The 20,457-nt window shown below is 36.8% G+C and overlaps 1 protein-coding gene across 1 annotated transcript in view; it reads right to left on the minus strand.

The window, feature by feature from the left end:
* Lrrc16a (leucine rich repeat containing 16A) overlaps window positions 1-20,457 on the minus strand; it is a 287,161-nt gene that overhangs the window by 45,202 nt on the left and 221,502 nt on the right. Inside the window, exons 24-28 of the mRNA XM_013035187.1 lie at window positions 17,705-17,833; window positions 16,069-16,200; window positions 7,084-7,259; window positions 4,120-4,207; window positions 1,857-2,006 (exon numbers count right to left, since the gene is read on the minus strand). Coding sequence (XP_012890641.1) covers window positions 1,857-2,006; window positions 4,120-4,207; window positions 7,084-7,259; window positions 16,069-16,200; window positions 17,705-17,833 — 675 coding nt within the window. The remainder of the gene's footprint in view (window positions 1-1,856; window positions 2,007-4,119; window positions 4,208-7,083; window positions 7,260-16,068; window positions 16,201-17,704; window positions 17,834-20,457) is intronic.

The raw sequence follows: 20,457 nt of genomic DNA on the forward strand, positions 1-20,457 counted from the left end.
AGTGACAAAGCAGTTTTGTTATATCCATTTCATATAAAATTTTAGGAAAATAATTATGATTGACAGCATTAATAAGTACCATTATACTCTTCTTACTACCTTTTTAAGTATATACTTAAACTCTTATTTTAGTGTAAAGAATAGCATATATAATTGATTTTATATGTGCTATTTAATTTTTGCTTTCTAACAAATTAATTTTATTTTTAAATGTAATTTGCATAAATTATACAAAGGGGCTTCAATTTGATATTTACAACTTGTACATAATGTACTTGTATCAAATTCACTCCATCTATGTTGTTCTTAGAATATTGCTCTTTAGCTTTTTCTAATGACATTACAATGTTAACTAAAGTGTCAGCTTATATATGCAAGGGCTTTCATGCAGAACACTAAAGTAACTTATTCTCAAGCTTTAAGAAATACAACAGTGGCTTGTAAGTAAGGAAACTTCTTATTACATTAGACATTCTGTCTAAAAAAATAATATGGGCCAGATCTCATCCTTGTTTGTTTTTGTTGGTCGTAGGGCTTGAACTCAGGGCCTGGGTGCTGTCCCTGAGCTTCTTAATGCTCAAGGCTCTACAACTTGAGCCACAGAGCCATTCCTAATTTTTGAGTGGTTAATTGGAGATAGGAGTCTTACAGGGACTACTCTGCCTGGGATGACTTCAAACCCCAATCCTCAGATCTCAGCCTCCTGAGTAGCTAGGATTATAGCTGTGAGCCACCAGTGCCCTGCTTGCTCCTGCTTGCTCCTTTGTTTTCTAAAGTTAAAAAACAAGCCCTATTTTTTAACAGCTGAATCTAAAAATTACTACACTCAGATATTAATACAGAAACATTTGAGGTAAGTAACCCAAATCTAGTCTCACTGGCACCTTGTCAGATTATAAAGGGTCTAAAAAAAAAAAAAAAGATTGTTTTAGTTGGGCGCTGGTGGCTTGTGCCTGTAATCCTAGCTACTCAGAAGGCTGAGATCTGAGGATCATGATTTAAAGTCAGCCTGGGCAAGAAAGTCTGTGAGACTTATCTCCAAAGAACTACTAAAAAATCAGAAGTAGAGCTGTCACTCAAATGGTCAGAGTGCTAGCCTTGAGCAAAAAAGTTCAGGGAGTACTTGAGCACACACATAAAAAGATTCTTTTAGTAAAACAAGCACACTGAATAGAGAGGCAAAACACATACACAAACAATTGATTTCTTGAGAAATAGCTATGCCAACAACATAAATTTTAAAATAATGAAGTAAGGACTGAAGTAAAATTGTCCTCAGAGGAGGAAATAAATGTATCAACAATTGTACTGCTCTTATTATCTGCCCAGATGGATGTGCCACATGAGACCCAGCGAATGGGCTTATGAATGACGACCTACTGTTAAGTAAAGCAGAATGCTAGTCCACCTTCACAAGAAAATCAAGTCAAGTGAATGAGACTGTATCTCACCTAAACATGAAGTCTGAATTTAAACATGTGTCAACAAATTATAAGGTAAGAATGGAGAACAGCAGCAGAGAGAGAGAGGAGAAAAAACAAACAAGAAAGGAGCCCCCAATATGTTTTATTTGAATGTATCCTTCTACATAATTTAAATGGCTGATCTACAGTTTCATTTTAATGATATATTCCTGTCACACAGGACCTTTTAAGAGTTGTGTAATCAACTTCTAATTAGTTTATAATTACTCCCGTATGATGGCTACAGGGCTTTAGAAGGGGACTGGGAATGGTGGATGCCCGAGGCTTAAGCTTAGCAGTTCTATACATGGCAACAAGTTTTTGAACATGTCTGTATGACAGGGTCTAAGGTCTGATTTCAAACAGTTGCTACTAGCAAAGGATGTGCCTTACCATACAAGTATCCAGATCTTCTAAGCGCTCTACCTCTGTTAGCTCCTCCACTGTGACAACAGAGCGTTTCACTGGCTTCTCCTCAGCCAGTTCGATTTCTAGGGACTCTTGATGAAGAAGAGCTTTGCTGCGTCTGCTGAAATGGTCTGCCTGTAGGTAGGATTGAGACCATACAAGGAGAAATTAAAGCATAGGGGACAAGGAAAGAGCTGGTTAGTCTAATTTCTGAAGACATCGTCCACAAGATGGCGCAGTGGAGCACTAACTTGGCAAGTAGTTAAAGACAATAAAGCTCAACCAGTGTTACTTCACCTCTTTCATTCTCTTCCTTTGTAGAACACCGTTTTAAGCAAGAAATTACAAACCTCATAAATAAGGAGACTACTTATCCTTGAATAAAATAAGTAGTTCTCTTTTTAGTAGTTTTGAAAGAAACTCCTTTCTATACTAGTGCATATATATATATGTATATATATATATATAGCGAAATGAGTTTTAGCTTGCATTATTTTTAAAAGACTGAAGGAAAGAAATCACCAAAAAGTTTTATGTCTTGCTACCTTTCATCATTTTCATGTAAGGAAAACCAAATTTTATATGAATTGTTATTTCCACTGTTATGCTTTAGGCATATACCAAAAAAATTAAATGGTATCAAGGTAGAATGAGCTGCATGAACTTCAAAAGTTCCAGAATTGAGCTGATTTGACATCAGAAACTTTTAGTTAACTCTTCTGAAACAGTGAGAAGCAGCAATATGTCTGTGATTGTGTTGGGAACACTTCTAAACTTAAATTGGAGAAAAATGGTATCTAAGCATGATAGAAACCAAGTTCCATTTTGAAGATGCTATCTTATTCATACAGCATCTACCCTTTTTGTCATACAAACCCACAGTATGGATATGAACATGAAGTTCAAAATAACACAGAAGTGTATTCTCACAATTCCCTTTCAACTGAAGACAGAAAACGTCAATACTTTTGGAGTAAATTCTTCAATGAAGGGGACAAATATGAAAAGGTGAAAAATTTAAGGTTCCAATGCAGTTCTCAAGTGCAGACTTATGCTGATTCAGCATCCAGTGTTTGTGTCATTTTGAGGTATTTCCTGGAGCTGAGAGACATCAATAAACTGAGACATCAATTAACTGTTGCTAAAAGAAACTTTCTATTGATTTTGTTTGTGCTTATTTTTTCTTAAGTCTCAATTGAGAGCTTGAAACATTGAAGTAGCTCTTTACTGTGCCAGGAACTAGAAAATAGTGCTGCTGTAATGTAGCTATATATGTATATCTCAATTTGGCACAAACCAATATATTGATAAAATACAATAAACAGAAAATTTAGAAAAATAATGTGTTTGGATTCAGTGCTTATGTCAAACTGCCCTGTTCGTTTCTAAGCAAGTGAATGCTTATGAACTAGTAATCACTTATTAGTGGGACCAGTTCCAGTCCACATGCAATATTCTGAGCAATACTAACAGATGTCTTATCTTTTTTTTTGTAGGAAATAGTCATACATTGCTCTCATTTATCTGCCTCACATAAAGAAACTGTAGCTGTTTTTTTCATTTTAGTGTCCTTTATGGTATCCCCAAATTCATTGTCATAAAATGGGTTCTCTCCATCCTGCACCGTTAGCTTAAAAGTCTTTCTCTGGAGAAAGCATTGTAGTAAGTTGCTTAGGAGAGTTTTGATATTTTGGAGACATACACACAGTTATAAAACCTTAACTGTGTGGCTGGGAAGGTGGCTCAGTGGTGGAGTACTTGCCTTGCATGCATGAGGCCCCGGGTTCGATTCCCCAGCACCACATAAGCAAAAAGAAAAAAGCTGGAAGTGGCGCTTTGGCTCAAGTGGTAGAGCGTGCTAGCCTTGAGCTGAAGAGCTGAGGGACAGCGCCCAGGCCCAGAGTTCAGGCCCCACGACTGGACCCCCCCTCCACCCCCCCAAAAAAAAACCTTAACTGCTCCAGAAGACTTCTGGGCCACATTCCTAGCTCCCTCCAAAATTTTTAACCTGCATGAAACATGAGCACGATTTCTAGATATGATCTCTTTTGTTTTCCTTTGCCATTTCCTCTAAAGAAATCCTAATGCTTTCCAGAATGTCTAGAAACAAAGGATAAAAGGAAGGAGGAAATCAGGATCTTTTCCCATAAAATTGTGAAGAAAGGAAATACAGAAAAGAAACCACACCTCCATATATCACAAAGGAACGATAACAGGAGCCCTTGCTTATGATGTGCCCTACACTTACCAGCTTATGATGGCAGTGTGAGAGTGCATCTAGGATTTCATCCACAATCCGATCAGACAGGAAGGAGGCCACTGTCAGCTTCACTTCACTGTGTGAAAATTAAAGGGAAAGAGTAGCATTTTAATTTGTGCAAGGGAGAAAAAAACGCTTATTCACCTTGATCCTGTGCTGGTAAGGTCAACAACTGTGATTCCATTTCTTTCTTTGAAAATGGAATGCAAGAATGTGTGAACAGGGCTAGAGATTTCCAAAAATAAGCTTTAAACACTGCCATAAACACACAGATAATAGACTTTCTTTACCTATTTCAACCTGCCTCTAAATTTAAAACTCAGGATTTAATGGCAGGAATGAAAAACATCTGGATAGAGACAAATGTAATGGCAACCATATGAACCATGTGGCATGGTACAATTCACCCATTGACATAAATGAAAGCAAACCTAGGCTGGAGTAAATTAAGAAAGTCTAGCCTGGTTGCTAAGTCATAGCTATTACTTTAATATGTGTATCCCTCACCCTTTGAAAAAAAAAATCTTTCACCAAATGGTACCGTATTATACCATTTCTGTTTTGACTTGCCATCTTACTGAAAATACACTGTACCCCTATCTTTATAAATACTACAATTTCCAACTTGGGTGACTCTTGTCTGAGCTCAGACAATTGCTCAGACAACATAAAGTTGTAATTTTCATTATTAAACAAACTCAGTCATTAAAAAGTTTCTACGGGAGGCTGGTATTTTAGTTCACAGTTCAGCCATGTGATGATACTCACAACAATTCAACTTCCATGCGTGTTTTCAAGCTAAGGAATCCCACTTACACGCACATATGACCAGATGTCCATAATTACACAGTACTTTTAAAGGAAAATGTGAGGTATTGTCTCACAAGCTCAGCCTCCTTTTAAAGCCAACAAATGACTTTTTTCCTCTATCAGAGCAAGTAAAAGAGTTGCCAAAACAACATGTGTTAATCCTAAAATTAAAGTTGAAAGTACATGTGTGTAATGGGAAAAAGATCTTTTAAACCTAAAGGCAATAATGTGCATTGATTATTTCTGTTGGGGAAGATTTCTATGAGTAGGACAGCAGAATGTAAGTATTGACTATGGTGTCTACACTAAAAACTCACCGGAGCTAAAAATAAAAGGAGGTCTCTTTAATTCTTTTACATGAAAGGAAGTCTTACTACATTTATTTTACCTAATACTTTACGAGTTATTACCCAGAGGTATCCACTGGTAAGACTTACTTGGGTCTCATATTCAATATAATTTTAACAAGAATTTCCTCTGATATTTTTGTAAGCCTGGAAAGTGCCCTTCGTTGTGAAATTCTCAATTCTATACCTTGTTTCTGTCTCATCTCTTCTTTGAAAGTAAGGAGGAGTGATTTACCTATTTCAAATTGTAGCACCAAGAAGCAAAACTCAGGAAAAATACATTTTAAAATGTCTTGGGATTTTTCAGTTTGCAAAACTTTTCAAAAACTTGGGTAACCTTAATCTGCATGTGCACACATGTGTATATGAATATAAATCTCCTTGTGTGCTTGTGTTGATATTTTCATTCAGTTCATGCTCAGTTTAGCACAATAGATAAACAGCCAAATAAAGAATCAATGGACATAAAATTGATTGACCAAAGTGAAGAGTCTTATCTTTCCCTTTCAAAATTTGTACATTGTTTTATGGAAGTGACCATATTTGACAGAATTTGATGCATTATAGTAAAGGTATCAGAATACACTCCATTGGAGATTGATCCTATTACTATAACAGAATGGAGGCCAATAAAATTTTCTTGCTTATTAAAGGTGATATCAATATTAACGATATTTTTATCTTAAACATATTAACCTTTCAATACTTATTTTCACTTAAAAAATTCTGAAGCAGCAGGTAACAAAAGTATGTTTACTTACCTTGTTAAAGGCTTTAATTCCTAAGATCACTAACTATGGTATCTAAGAAACTCTCTGAAAAACTTAAAAAGTTTTCTAATCTTTCCAGCTATATTTCAACTGAATAGGCTCTAGGAGCGTTATTTATTCAAACAACAAACCCTAATATCTCTATCTTCAACCTGAGACTGTCAACCAGCAACTGTCCAATCGCTGTAGAATTCCTAAATCCTCCTGTAAGGCTTCAGTATGTAAATAATGATTTAATCTTTGTCTTGTTCTGTTCAGGCTGTCATTTTTTCTCATAGATTGTAACTTGGCTGCATCATTATTGCTAGATTCATTCCCAACTCTCCAGACAAGTGTGACTATTCTTCTGCTACAACCAAACATTCTTATCAATATTCCAAAATAGCTTCAATAGGAAATCAAAAGTATTTCTGAACTTTCTCCAAGGAGGAGACATACAATTAGCTGAGTTTACAATGGAAAACTGATGATCACCAAGAAACTCTAAGTAAAAATTAAGGAAAATTTGTCAGTGATCATGGCTCCTAAATATTTATATCTCGGCATATTTTTCAAACTGTGACAGCACTAGTATACACATAACACTGCAGACACATCAAAATAAACCAGAAGGCAAACATGGTAAGGTCAGAGTGGGCCTCTGCCTATTTATAGGCAGTGTGTTTGCTCACAAAAAAAACCATGGTGATAGAACGCAAACTGCCCTCAGCCTTCAAGCTAGTCATTTAGAAAGATGAAAGATAAACCCCAGAGGCAAACACAAGGAATTAAAAACACATACACCCCTTTTAACTATAGAGCCCTTAAAAACAGCCTAAAACTAGGCTCTTCAGTAATGCATATAGATAGCCTTATTTTGGAAATGGTAAAACTACGCATTTATGCACAACTATATACATAGAGAGACAGTCTCTGCATACTAGATATGCCTAAACACATTACATATGGATAAAGCCACTCTTTCCAGCTGCCTCAACTGCATTCAGACACTGTAGCTCCTTGCTTTATCAACATTATAAACCTACCTAATTTTGTTAAGGATATCAATTCCAGACTGCTCCAACAGGACATTTTTAACAAAGGTACGTGGAATAGAAATCTTTTCAGTGCTGGCATGAATCAAGTCTTGTCGAATGTGGGCTTTTTTCATCACATTGGGACAAAGGTTCTCAGCGGCATCAACCATGGATTCGAGTAAAGCCTGCAATGCAGCAGAGTGCAGGAGAGATGATGACACTGCACCGGAGGCAGGACCGTAAAACTGAGAGGTGGTTATATACGACACAGAGCCTGAGAGTCCTGGGTGCGATCAAGGATTTTCAGCTGCCCCAGGGTGACTTTGTGAGCACTGGATGATCACCGATCTCAGGTAATCATTTTAGGTCAGACACTTCTCACAACACACAAGCTTCCTGCTGCTATCTGAAGTGTTGTATTGAGAGGTGAATTTAACAGAAAGCCATGAATGAGAGGATTAACAAATATGAAGATCCAGCCTTTGTGTACTAACTTACCAAGCCAGAGTGTTCTCCCTGGTGCTAGAAAATAAACATGCAGAGATGAACCTCAGATCTAAAAATATCTCTTAAAAAACTATCAGTTTTGAATGCATGTGAGTCTCAAATCACACAAACTCCAAATTAGGGCAAAGCACTCAATAGCTCCATTAAACCAGCAGCAGCAGAAAAATCAGAGAAACTACTGCCAATTTTAGATTCTTTTTTTTTTTTAAAGAAAAGTCTTAGTGTTAAGTAAAACAGTAATTATGATAACTACAATAAACAACATGAATAATAACAGACAAAACATTTACAGAGCACTTTATAAACAACATTAATAGTAATAATCAAAACACATTTGTATAATACCACAGAATCGAAGGAACATTTCTTCACATTTTCTCCTTTCAGCATCTGGGGGGACAGACAGCGCTTCTATTTCTGGGATCCTTGTTTTACAGTTAGGGAATGTGAGCTAAAGGAGGTTAAACAATTTGCTGGAGACAGATAATAGGACTGAAAAGCGTGGTAAGGACATTAGCCTTTGTGTCAGACCTGAGTTTGCAACCTGAGTGACAATATGTGAAGTTACTGATCTCTAAGAACAAAAAGTTTTCACTTCATAGGATTATTGAGGATTGAGTGATCCTACTTATGTAAAGGTTTCAGAGAATGTATAGCTCGCACGGGAAGAGTTCAGGATATTATAGGTCTGAGTAGTCATCTGATTTCTGAGACTACTCTTACTACTCCCTCCCCCACCCAGGAGTGGGGCTTGAATTCACGGTGTGGGTGCTGGCTTTCAGCTTTTTCACTAAAGGCTAGTGCTCTAGCTACAACTCGATGATTTTTAATGGTTAATTGGTCTCTCACAGACTTTTTGCCCAGGCAGGCTACAATCCTTATATCTCAGCCTCCTGAATAGCTAGGATTACAAGAGTGAGCCATTGACACTGGGCTGATTTCTAAGACTACTCTTAATGATTAAAAAAACAAACAAACTAGATTTTTCAAAGACAGGCTGAGATGTTATTTCTGTTCTGGTGTAAGCAAGGACCTATCTAGGTTTGTAAATGAAAGACTAACTGAGTCATCTAGTTGCCCACATATTCATAGGCAAACTCCAACCCCATTAATAAAGCCTCTCATCATACCAGAATAAGCAACAAAATGGAAGGCTGTTCATAAGGATCTCCTAGAGCCCCGGGGAGAAGAGTAAAAGGCAGCTGCCTCTAGAGAAGTTTAGAAAAGGCATTCCTATTTATTTATTTATTGCCAGTACTGGGGCTTATACTCAAGGCCTGGCTCTCTCCCACTGAGCCACACCTTTTTGGTAGTTGAGATTAAGTCTCATGGACTTTCTGGCGAGGGCTTTTAGACTAAATTACAGGCATGAGCCATTGGTACCAGGCAACCAATCCTATTTTGACAACTCTCTGTCCCTACTATAACTCTGTTCTAACCATCAATGATTTAATACATTATTCAGGAAAGCTCCTACACCACGCCTCTGCAGGGGACAACAACACATCAGTTTAAGACCAAATAGTGTACTTTCTTCTTGGGCATAAACAAACACAATAGTACAACAAATCTGAGAAGAGCGAGCTTGAGTAAAACTATTAGTCACCTATCAGCTGCATTGTGATTGCTCTTCCTGCTTGGCAGTGCTAATTCCCTTAGAATAAACTCCAGATGGAAAGAGGTGGTCTGCCTTCCAGTGCCAAGAAATTGCTGTGGGCTGTGAAGTGAGTTGAGGTAAGTAAATAAACAGATTTTGCACTGTCATCTAATCCAACTTTGCTCTAGAAATTCATGATCACATGGCTTGGGTCTTATAAAAAAAAATGTCAGCTTGTCTTAGGGGATTTTTTTATTTCCTAGTCCTGGGGAGGGCCTGAGCGTCTTTTGCTCAAGACTAGCACTCTACCACTTGAGCCACAGCTCTACTTCCTGCCTTTTTTTTTTTTTTTGGTAGTTATTGGAAATAAAGAGTGTTATAACCTTTCCTGCCTAAGCTGGCTTTGAACCATGATCCTCAGATCTCAGCCTCCTGAGTATCTAGGATTATAGTGTGAGCCACCAGCATCCAACTGCCTTAGGAAGTTAATTCAACAAATATTTTGCTGTTAGGTCCCTTACCATGGCCTATATTGTAACAATGACCAACCAACAATATAATATAGAAGGTTCCACTCTGCAAAGTCATTTCATCCATGATTTCTTTCAATTCACAAAGTGGCAAATGAGGGTGATTTTTCATGACCCTATTTTATAAAGGAAGAAACTGGGGCAGAGAAGATAAATGACGTGCTAAAGGTCCCAAGCTTGTGGTTGGAAGTGGGTAAATTGGGGCCTCAGGTCTTCTGTTTCCTTGTTTTCCTTTGCTAGTGGTCCTGTCCAGTGTCTAAAGGAAACATCACCCCTTTCTTTCTGCTTCACCCCCTATGATTTTCCTCCCCTGCCAACCCAGTGGTACCCAAAGCTGACGGTATATATTCTTTGATAGCAGGGCTGGGAGAAATATCACAGGACATGTAGCTTTCAGTCCAGGTTCTTAGACAGGATCCCCTTCCAAGTCCCATGGCACCAAATCCTGTTCATCAATATCCACCCTTCCCATGGCTTTCAATGACTACTTTTGTTCCAATGCAACTCAAGTAAACATGTTATGTATAATACAGCAGGGTGTTTAAAGGAAATGCCATTGGCCTGGCCAATCCCTGTGACAACCAAAACTAACCTAGCACTTCCTTCTAATGACCTCTAAGAATGTAATAGTGCATCTGTTTCAGTGGCTTCATTAGAAATTTTTAGCATGCATGCTATATTTCATGTCTAAAGCAACATTCTCCAACAGAACATCTGGGAGGAGTTTCTGTGCTAGCCAACTGGGGATCACTAGCCCTGTAGGACTACTTAAGCACCTGGAATTTGAATTTCACATTTGATTTGATTTTAATTTAAATAAACTATGGCTAATGGATAACATTAGGCTTAATATTTCACTTTTAATTAAGGACAGTGGGAAGTTGGCTTAATATTTCACTTTTAATTAAGGACAGTGGGAAGTTTTAACTTAACTTCATTATGACTTACAAACTCATTTCTAGCACTGTGTTTGCTTTTTCTTATAAACACTTTGGACATGAATGCTGGTTCTACAAAAGCATGTTTCTAATTAAGCCACAATTGACTTCCCCTGCTCCCTTGTCTTTCTTGCAGATCAGATCTTTTCCTTTCTCCCAAAGTGTATCCTTTGGCTTTCTTTTTTTTTTAATGTCACCTAATGAGAGTAAAGTATCTAGTTGTATCTAGTATCTGGTTTTGTTTGTTGTTTTTAATGAAAATACCTTTATCTAGTCCTCATTCACAAATATTAGGTCCAATAAATATACAGTTTGCAGGTCCTCTCAGAACTCTGGAAATATTATTCCGTTGTTTCATGCCTTTAACAATTGAGAAGTAAGCTGTCAGTTTTTGGTACAGGGACTGAACTGGAGGCACTATGCTTACCAAGCAGTTGGCATCAGTCCTTTTGTTTTTAATCTGTTTACCAGATAGTTACATGCTATCTTTTGCTTACGTTGGTTTTGAACACGATCTATCACTGCCTCATGAATAGCTGATTGTAATCAGCTGGTTTGAACATGGGCTTTTATAATCAATTATAAAAAGCTTCCCCATCTCTCACCTTGGACTCCTTTTAAGACCTCTTCTTCTTCAGTGTTCCACTTTTCATGATGATAACTCTCTAGACATGGGTTTGCTTTAGTTGCTTGGGCTTCACAGGGCTTCCTGAAACCCATCTCTGAATATCTCAGCTACTATCTCTTCAAAAATTGCCTTCTCCCATTTTCTTTCCCTCTGGAAAGCTAAACCAGGCTAAATTTACTCTACCCATCTTTCTGCACTTTTCTCATATATTCTTCATTTTGTTAGTCTGTGTTTTATTACCTTCAGACATTTTGCAATGAGTAAAGGCCCTGAATTTGAAAGGTATCAATCAGATTTTATTGTTCTAATGATAGTCAGGAGGGTGTGGCTTTGTCTAGAGCTGGCCTTGGATAGCAATCTTTCAACCTCCACCTCCCACTCAGCTGGTATAGGCCACCACATCTGGCTCAGTTTTTTTAAAAAGGTATTGCTAACTTTTTGCTTCAGGCTGGCTTTGAACCATGACCATCCCACCTCTAGATGTATATTTCTTAATTGTAAAAAATGACTATTGGTACTGAAGAAATCTATACAATATGTGTAAAACAAATTGGATTAATATCTTAAGATGTCAGCTATACTCACGTACTCTGAAGCAAGCCGATGACTTGCAAATATAAGTTCCAAACCAAAATGTTCTGAAAACTTTCATCCTCTTGCTTTGAGAACATAAAATGTAGGAAAAGGAAAACTTAGAGAACTCTTTCTCTTAGCCAAACTGAGTTAGTACTTGACAAAATGCCACCTAAACCCTTCAGGTCTCATATCCTAAGTAAATCTGAAATTTACCAGGGAAGTATTTCACCATGTAAGTCTTGAGTGAAGTCAAGAATTTCTCAGGCCAAAACAAACACCCTGAATTTTAAATCCAGAAGGGAAAAAAATGAAAGTTTCCTTATGTTAAAACACTCAAATCCCATTACTACATTTACTATATTACTCCAGGAGTAAATGTCAGAATAAAAAGACAGAGAAAAGGAGACTTGTTATTCTAAAACACTTAAAACAAGCTGGTCCTAAGAAAACATCACCTCATTCAAGAAGTTTCTCCTGACTTAATGCTCCTGTAAGAAGTCTAGGCTTCTTTGGCCATTTCTTTTGCTTTCTGAAATAATACTTTTGAAAGATGGCTCAAAGAGCTACTTGAACTTTTTCCTCATCCAACATTTAAAATGCTCATTACGGGCTACAACACAAAATGATCAAGATTAAATGCCCTGATTATCATAAAACAAAACAATTTGTGCAAGGCAACTTGATCATAAGAAACTTAGGCAACAACCACAATAGCTTAATAGCTATATACATATGCTCATATAAAATGATGCTAACTAAATGAACTCCAAGATAGGCAAACAAGAGTTTTGTTTTTGTTTGTTTGTTTTAATGTACTTTGTGACATTATTTCTTTTTTTTTTCATTTTTTCTCCTTTGGTTTATCCCCTGTTGTCACTGTTTTTTATTTTGGTACCCTGTATCTTGTATGTACATTTATTTGATTTGGGGAAGGAAAGGAGAATAATAAAATGGTGAGAAAAAGGACAAAGGGTGTACCAATGCAACAGTGATACTCACAAGACCCTATAATGGATATGAACTTTACAATTTGAGGGGGAGGAAAAGTGGGAGAAAAACAAGGAAGGGGGTAATAATGTTTGAAAAGGAATGCACTCATTACCTTACTTATATAACTGTCACCCCTCTATACATCACCTTTATAATAAAATATATTTTTAGTAAAGAAAGTTAGTCAATGGCTTATAGCACATACTGAAGCCATGTGTAAATCCAGGACACAAGTCTAGGCCTTCCCTTTACTTTTCTTCCATTCTCTATAATATTTTTTTTTACATAATAACAATTATCTTTATTGTGAAATAATGAACCCAGGTTAGCGCTTGCTCATTTAATATACTTCTAGAAACCATTGAAATTAGGAAATTTGATATTAGTGAAATAAGTAAGGATTATCATTGTTGAACAAAAATTGAATGCTGCTTGTATTTACAAAAATTTCCTTATATAATTTTAAGAAAACCAATGCAGGGTAACTATAAATAGAAAATGGATTGTTTTCCAAACAGTAAAAGCTATTCATTTGTCAGATAAACTGGAAGAAAACAGAAACAAAACAAACTGCCTATGGCCTGTGAAATTAAACATGTGCGTGGGTAAGGGAAAATGAAGAAGGAACATTTGATTAAGAAGTTCTTATTCACTTTTATCATGATGGATATTCCCAAAGATAAAGAAGCCTAAAATTCAGAAGGAGAGAGAATATTGAAAATGGGGGTAGGTGAGGTGGGTAGATATGAGGAACAAGCCATCCCCACTGGGCATGGAGAAATTAGTGAGACTAAGAGAAAAGTACATTAATGTGCTTGCAAATAAGAAAATAGCAGATGAATGCCAAATATTTAACAAGGCATCAGAAAAGCCAATGACAAAAAAAAACAGAGAATGCCTATTTACAGTAAAATCTTTGAGATGCTATATATTACATTATCTCAGGTTTGTTTTTTAATGCATTTTTAAATGTATTTTTTCTTCAGATACCAGCCTTCTAGTCCCTCCCCAGAAAACCTAACTTTGTATGTCACAAAGTACAAGAATACAGAAGGCAGGGGGATCATCTCTGAGTTAGACCTCTTGGAGCAGCAATTGAAAGTTTGAAGCTGTTTGACAGGAAAGGTCACCATACAATGCTTTATGCTGATTTAAATGTCAGCCAAATCTGACTATGTAAGAAATTCTCACAAATACTTTAAAGGAAAAGCAAACATTAGGTAATGAACATGTAATTTACAACAAAAGAAATACCAGTTGATGGTACAGGTACTTGATATATCAATGAATATTAAAGAAATTCAAAAGACAGAGATTATTTATAGTCCTATTACATTACAAAGATTAAAAGTGATATGCTAAAAATGTAGCCAAAAGAATAATTGTCTGTATTGCTGGACTCAAGTTTGCAAGTGTGTATGAAAGTATAAAATATGTATAGTATTTTACATAGAAGTATCACTTATAGGAAGTAAAATTAATCAGAAATTATAGAATAAATTATGACAGTGCAGCTATACAAAAGAATACCATGTAGTTATAAAAACATTTAGGGCTGGGAAGGTGGCTCAGTGGTAGAGCGCTTGCCTTGCATCCCTGAGGCCCTGGGTTCGATTCCTCAGCACCACATAAGCAAAAAGAAAAAAAAGAGCCAAAAGTGGCACTGTGGCTCAAGTGGTAGAATGCTAGCCTTGAGCTGAAGAGCTGAGGGACAGCGCCCAAGCCCAGAGTTCAGGCCCCACGACCGGACCCAAAAAAAAAAAAAAAAAAGAAAAACTAACATTTATACTACTAGAACTGCATTCATGACATGATGCCAAATATAAACGGTGACTACTAATCATTATGTATAGTATAATCACATAGATGTAATATTTTCTATGTAGGTACAGAATGTCTCAAAATGCACTAAATTATTAACAGTGATAAAAAAACTGATGGGATTTTTGGTGATTTTTTTAACCTTTCTTTTAAAAATGTACTTGCAGTATAATTTAACTTTTTGCACTCAGAAATAAATAAAGCTGATTTGAAGTATCTTAAGAAATACCTTCCATATTTTACTTTTCATGGCAGATAGAAGTTCTATTAGGAAGTATATGGTATAAGAATCCCTTCCTAATCTTTGAATTAAAAATAATCCAATTGCCAGGTGCTGGTGGCTCCCACCTGCAGTCTTAGCTACTCAGGAGGAGGCTGAGATCTGAGGATCATGTTTCGAAGCTATCCTAGTCAAGACAAATCCACAATTCTCCTGTCCAATTAACCAGCCAAAAGCAAGAAGGTGTGGCTGAAGTGGTAGAGTAAAAAAAAGCCAAGTGTGACTGAAAAACCAAGTTCAAGCTCTGTAGTGACATCAATAAATAAAAAGATTTACAGTTCACGAAAATAAAAATGGCACTTGAGTCTCTCTGTAAAAGATGCTTAGTAAGACAGAGACTCAAAACTCGTAAATTCCACAACACTTTCTACTCAGTTAACTTAATTTTCAAAGAGAATAATTAGCATATTATTAAGCTATTACTGAATTGCACATCAAATCCCTATGAGCTCCAGCAATTGTGCTCTCAAAAGAAAATAGACCAAATAATGACAGCAATGTAGAGACAGTTTTGAAAGACATCCTTGAAAGACAGATGAGAAATTATGAAACTTTTCTGAATATGGAAATTCTTGAGTGCCGCTGCTTTGAAAAATTACCTTATGAAAAATCTAATCTTAACTTAATATACCTTCCTCTAAAATTCTAGAAACCTTGGTTTACTTCTTGTCCTAGCCAGTAAACCTACAGCAGAACCCTGTTACTTTGGGTTCACTTCATCTCCCAACTGGAGTTCTGTCAATATTACTGTCTAGCAGCCTAATGTCAGAATTCCTATTACATCTAGATACCATAAGCATAGCTGCTATCATCTTTTCTATTCTCCAAATCAAATGCATTAACAGATTTTTTTTAATCAAAGCAAACTTGTCTTTGTGCCCACCGACAATTTCAACCATTTTCCTTATATTATGGACAATTAGTGTGTTAAATTAAGTCAGAAGTTATTCCAAAGAAGATAAAGCAGGAATATACATAGAAGTTCAACTTTTACTACACATTCATCTGCACAGCAATTGTACACACACACACACACACACACACTCCCCTAAAACACAAGTAGCTATGACTATAATATACAGTCAAATCATAATATTTTTATTTTCAAAATAACAAAACCCACAGACCTTTAGTTGTTCATCTACAACTCTTGTAACTTCTCCAGCCATTGATTCCAGCGTCTCTTGAATTGGATTGGATAATGAGCCACTGGCTCCTGCCCAAGACATACCACCAACATGGTATAAATTTGGTAACAACTGTAAAAAAAATTTCAATAAATAACAAAACCACTGCAGTGAAAAGGTGAAGTATTATTAAAGATCATCATAGTCAAAGCTTCTTTACACAGATTAACAAACTGAGGTACAGACTCTATGAACATTCACTGTTATTCAATAAATCACAACTAGCCTAAGAATTCATATACTGGCATTGGAAGACCTTTATTTGACCACTTCTGTCATTCAGCACCTTAGAAATCTTTGTACCGTTGTATCCTTATCTGGAACATGAGAGTTGAGTCATTTTAATCACACTCTGTCACCAAAAGTTTAGGGGTTTGTCATACCAAATAAGTCTCCAATTCTCTTCAGATAACAACTGAGTATAACAACTCTGGGTCTATCTGCCTGGAGTTAATGTCAGATCCCATGTAAGAAAGCTCAGCCCCATTGGACTGTCCCGACTCTTCAGTTTACAGCCACAAATCATTTGTCATCAGTGGTATGTCTGACTATTAATTCAGGAGTTCCCACAACATACACTTCAGGTTCAATTACTTATCACAATGACCCAGAGAACCTAGGGTAGAAATTTGCTATCACTGTTTTTTTTTAAAAGAACACAACTCAGTAATAGACAAATGGAAGTCATGTAGAGGCATGGAGGACTTCCATGCCCTCTCCACATAGGTATGCAACCTTCTTAGCACCAATCCAACAAGTTTTTGGTATACCACTATTTAGATATTTTATGAAAGTTCCACTACAGAGGTATGGCTGATCAAATCATTAGTCATTGGTGATTGAATCCAATCTCTAGTTGTCTAAGTTTACAGAAAGTTTAGAGGAAGAGCTGAAAGTTCCAATGCTTTAATCACATAGGGACTCACCAAGTTCTCTAAGAGGATAAACTCTGAGATGCTAAAAGGCACATGTTATCAGTAACAAAAGATGTTCCCACCACCTCTATCATTCAGGACATTGCAGGGGCTTTAGGGACAAACATAAATATACATTTCTTATTGTACCACAGAAGCATTAAACTAACTCGCAAGTTCCTCTCATTAATGATCCACAATGATTACGTGATCCTAATAGCAGAATGAAGACCAGGCCCTAGGTTTCATTAATTCCTGATTACTCCCTTTTCTATTAAGTCACACTTGGGGAACCAAACCCTAATAAACATAATAGTAGCTCCCCTTTAGAGTTGACAAAAGAGAGTTTCACGTAATCAGCTTAGAAGTAAAATAATTTAAGTGAATTATTACTCAGTTAAACTATAACCACTTATCAGTTTTTCAAGGCTCAGTTATACTCTCTGTATATCACATTGACCCTCTGTTTTATTATCTTACATTTTCATTATTGGTAATCTTCCCAGGCACAGAAAGAAGAAAAAGATTAATTCAGTTCATTCGCCACTTGTTAATAACTTTAGAATACAGTAGAAAGGTAAAGAAAGTTGGAACCAGTTTCTAAAATTTAATTTTGACACCTTATTAAACAAGACCCTCACAAAGCCTGAAGTGACACTCACCGTTTTAGAGTTCTTAGCATCACGCATGAGCCGTTCTGCTGATTTTAAGTCTTCCTGGATAGCATCTCCCCCACAATTTCGTAAGGAGTTGAGATGGTCTTGTACTTTCACACATATCCTGTCAATCATCTTCACCACACCAGAAAAACATCCAGATCAACCAAGTTGAGGTTGAGATTAGAAGAAAAACGAAGAAAAGAAGATGAACATTCCCATACACAGAATGCATGAAGATGAATATATCTAACTGAATCTTCAATACTGCAGCTTATAACTAGTTATTCATTACTAGTTATTCATTAGTTTACCTATTCATGTAAGAAACCTTTGGCAACATTATCTCCAGAAAAAAGATCTACGGCATCTACGTTTCTTTCCTGCCTTAAGAAAAAGGCAGCACATAAAAATAAACAAATCTCTATTCTAAATCTTGTAGCTACTCAATAATATGCTGCTAGACAATAATTTTCCTTCAAAACTTTTAAAAAAACATTTTTAGTAACAGATTAATTGTGGGGTTTTACTGTGATATTGCCATACATAATTATAATGTGCCTTCATCAAACTCACCCTTCTTATTGCTCTCTTCCCCACTTCCCCACTGTGAATATGATTTCAACAGGTTTTGTCATTTATTTTCATACATACAAAGTATAATCATACACCCCCCTCCTTTACCCTTCTCTGTTCACCCTTTCCCCTCTACTAGTACCCATCCCTCAACAGGAAGTATTTTACATTCCAGTCACTCAGTGTGTATTAATTGTTCAAGAGAGAGTTCCGCCATGGTCTCTCTCTCTCTCTTTCTTTCTCTCTCTCTCCTTCTCATGTACACATGCACACACATATACACACACATAACACACACACACATACTACATTAACTAGATGAACGCCTTTATTATTCTCTCTTTCCTCATCCCTTCTACCCATCTAATATTCAATAGCTTTCTATGAGTTTCTTGATGAAACCCCTCTGTAATTTCATGTACAGATGCAATGGAGTTCAATATTATTCCTCTCTTCCATTTTCTTCTCCTTTATTAACCTTTATGAGCTACCCCTCTGGCACACAGAGTGGGAGGTACTGAGAAAGCAAATGTGTGATGTGGAGACAACTAGACTATAATGCGAATTGCCTATTGGTCCCAATATTAATCAGAACATCTTCTGGAAAATGACATGTTAAAAATGAATTCAACTACACCAAGTTTCTATTTCAGCTAAGGTCTCCCTCTCAGGCCAACTATACTTGAATCATTTTCACTTCATTGTGGAGACAGAGCTCTTGTAAAAGGTTAATAACCCTCTCTCTGTTCTTTCAGGAATAGATCAATTGCAACACTGGGTTGTCATAAAGTAAAACTTCCCCTTGTGTCTTGTCTCTTCTACATGTTCCTACTTGCTCTTTTGCTTCCCATCTTGCCCTCATCCTGGTGTCATGCTCTTGGACTTCCCAGCCTCCAGAAGTATAGGCCAAACTTCCATTCTTTTTTTCCCTAGTGTTAGGGCTTGAACTCAGGTCCTGGGCACTCTCCTTGAGCTTTTGCTGAAGGCTAATGCTCTACCACTTGAGCTACAGTGCCACTTCCTTAAACTTCTATTCTTTATTAATCATTGTATAGGCCAAAGTATACTTCTACTCTTTATAAGTCACCCAGGGATAGAAAGGGGAAACAAAGGAGGAGGCAACAATGCTTGATAAGAAATGTACTCATTTCCTTGCCCATGTAATTGTTACCCCTCTGTAGGGTATTTTCACAATAAAAATATACATATATAATAAAAATAAATAAAATAAATCACCCAGGTTTGGGTATGCTGTTATAGTTACAGGATATAGACTAAGACAGAAAGCAAAGAGCCTGAAGAAAAGGACAATCACAGTATGACTTAAAGGTTTTCTCCAGTATTTTCATCAGAACTATAGTTTGTCTATTGCATGTTCTCAGTAATTGTTCATTTTTTCAGAAATTTTATATGTCTAGAGTCCTATCCTGTTTGGTAACTCATTCATCAGGAGACAGTCTGATCAGACTCTTTGAGCTAAATTTTATTTTCTCTATTTAGTATGAATTATTTAATAATACAATTATTGAAAGTCTGCCCTTCCAATTCAGTAGTTTCAAAACAATATAAACTTTACCATACTACTTGGAAGATTTAAGAGTCTGATTATAGGGGCTGGGAAGGTGGCTTAGTGGCAGAGTGATTGCCTTGCATGCATGAGGCCCTGGGTTTGATTCCTCAGCACCACATAAAGCAAAAAGAAAAACCCCGGAAGTGGCACTGTGGCTCAAGTGGTAGAGTGCTAACCTTGAGCTGAAGAGCTCAGGGACAGCGCCCAGGCCCAGAGTTCAGGCCCCATGTCCGACAAAAAACAAAAAAAGTCTGATTGATTACAGAGCCCAGATCTACTTGCTGCAATGTTGACTCTTTTCTTTCTTTCATTGCTTCTTTCCTTCCTCCCTCTTTCCTCCCTCCCTCCCTTCCTTCCCTCCACCCTTCCTTTCTTGCTTCCTCCCTTCCTCCCTCCCTCCTCCCCCCACATTTGTCTTTAATAAAATCAGTCTTATAACATCTAGCCCCTCTTTTTTGGTACATCAAAAAGACAATCTGTGGGGGAAAAATCACATTCAAAGCATATATCCTGCTGATAAGGGTCAATAACACCAAGGTTACTACAGTAAGTGTAGTTTGATGTACTGCGCTATATAAGTGAACTATCTTAAGATTCCACAGAGAAAAAAAGT

The sequence above is a fragment of the Dipodomys ordii genome, unplaced genomic scaffold (assembly GCF_000151885.1).
Source record: "Dipodomys ordii isolate 6190 unplaced genomic scaffold, Dord_2.0 Scaffold206, whole genome shotgun sequence".
Classification (NCBI taxonomy): domain Eukaryota; kingdom Metazoa; phylum Chordata; class Mammalia; order Rodentia; family Heteromyidae; genus Dipodomys; species Dipodomys ordii.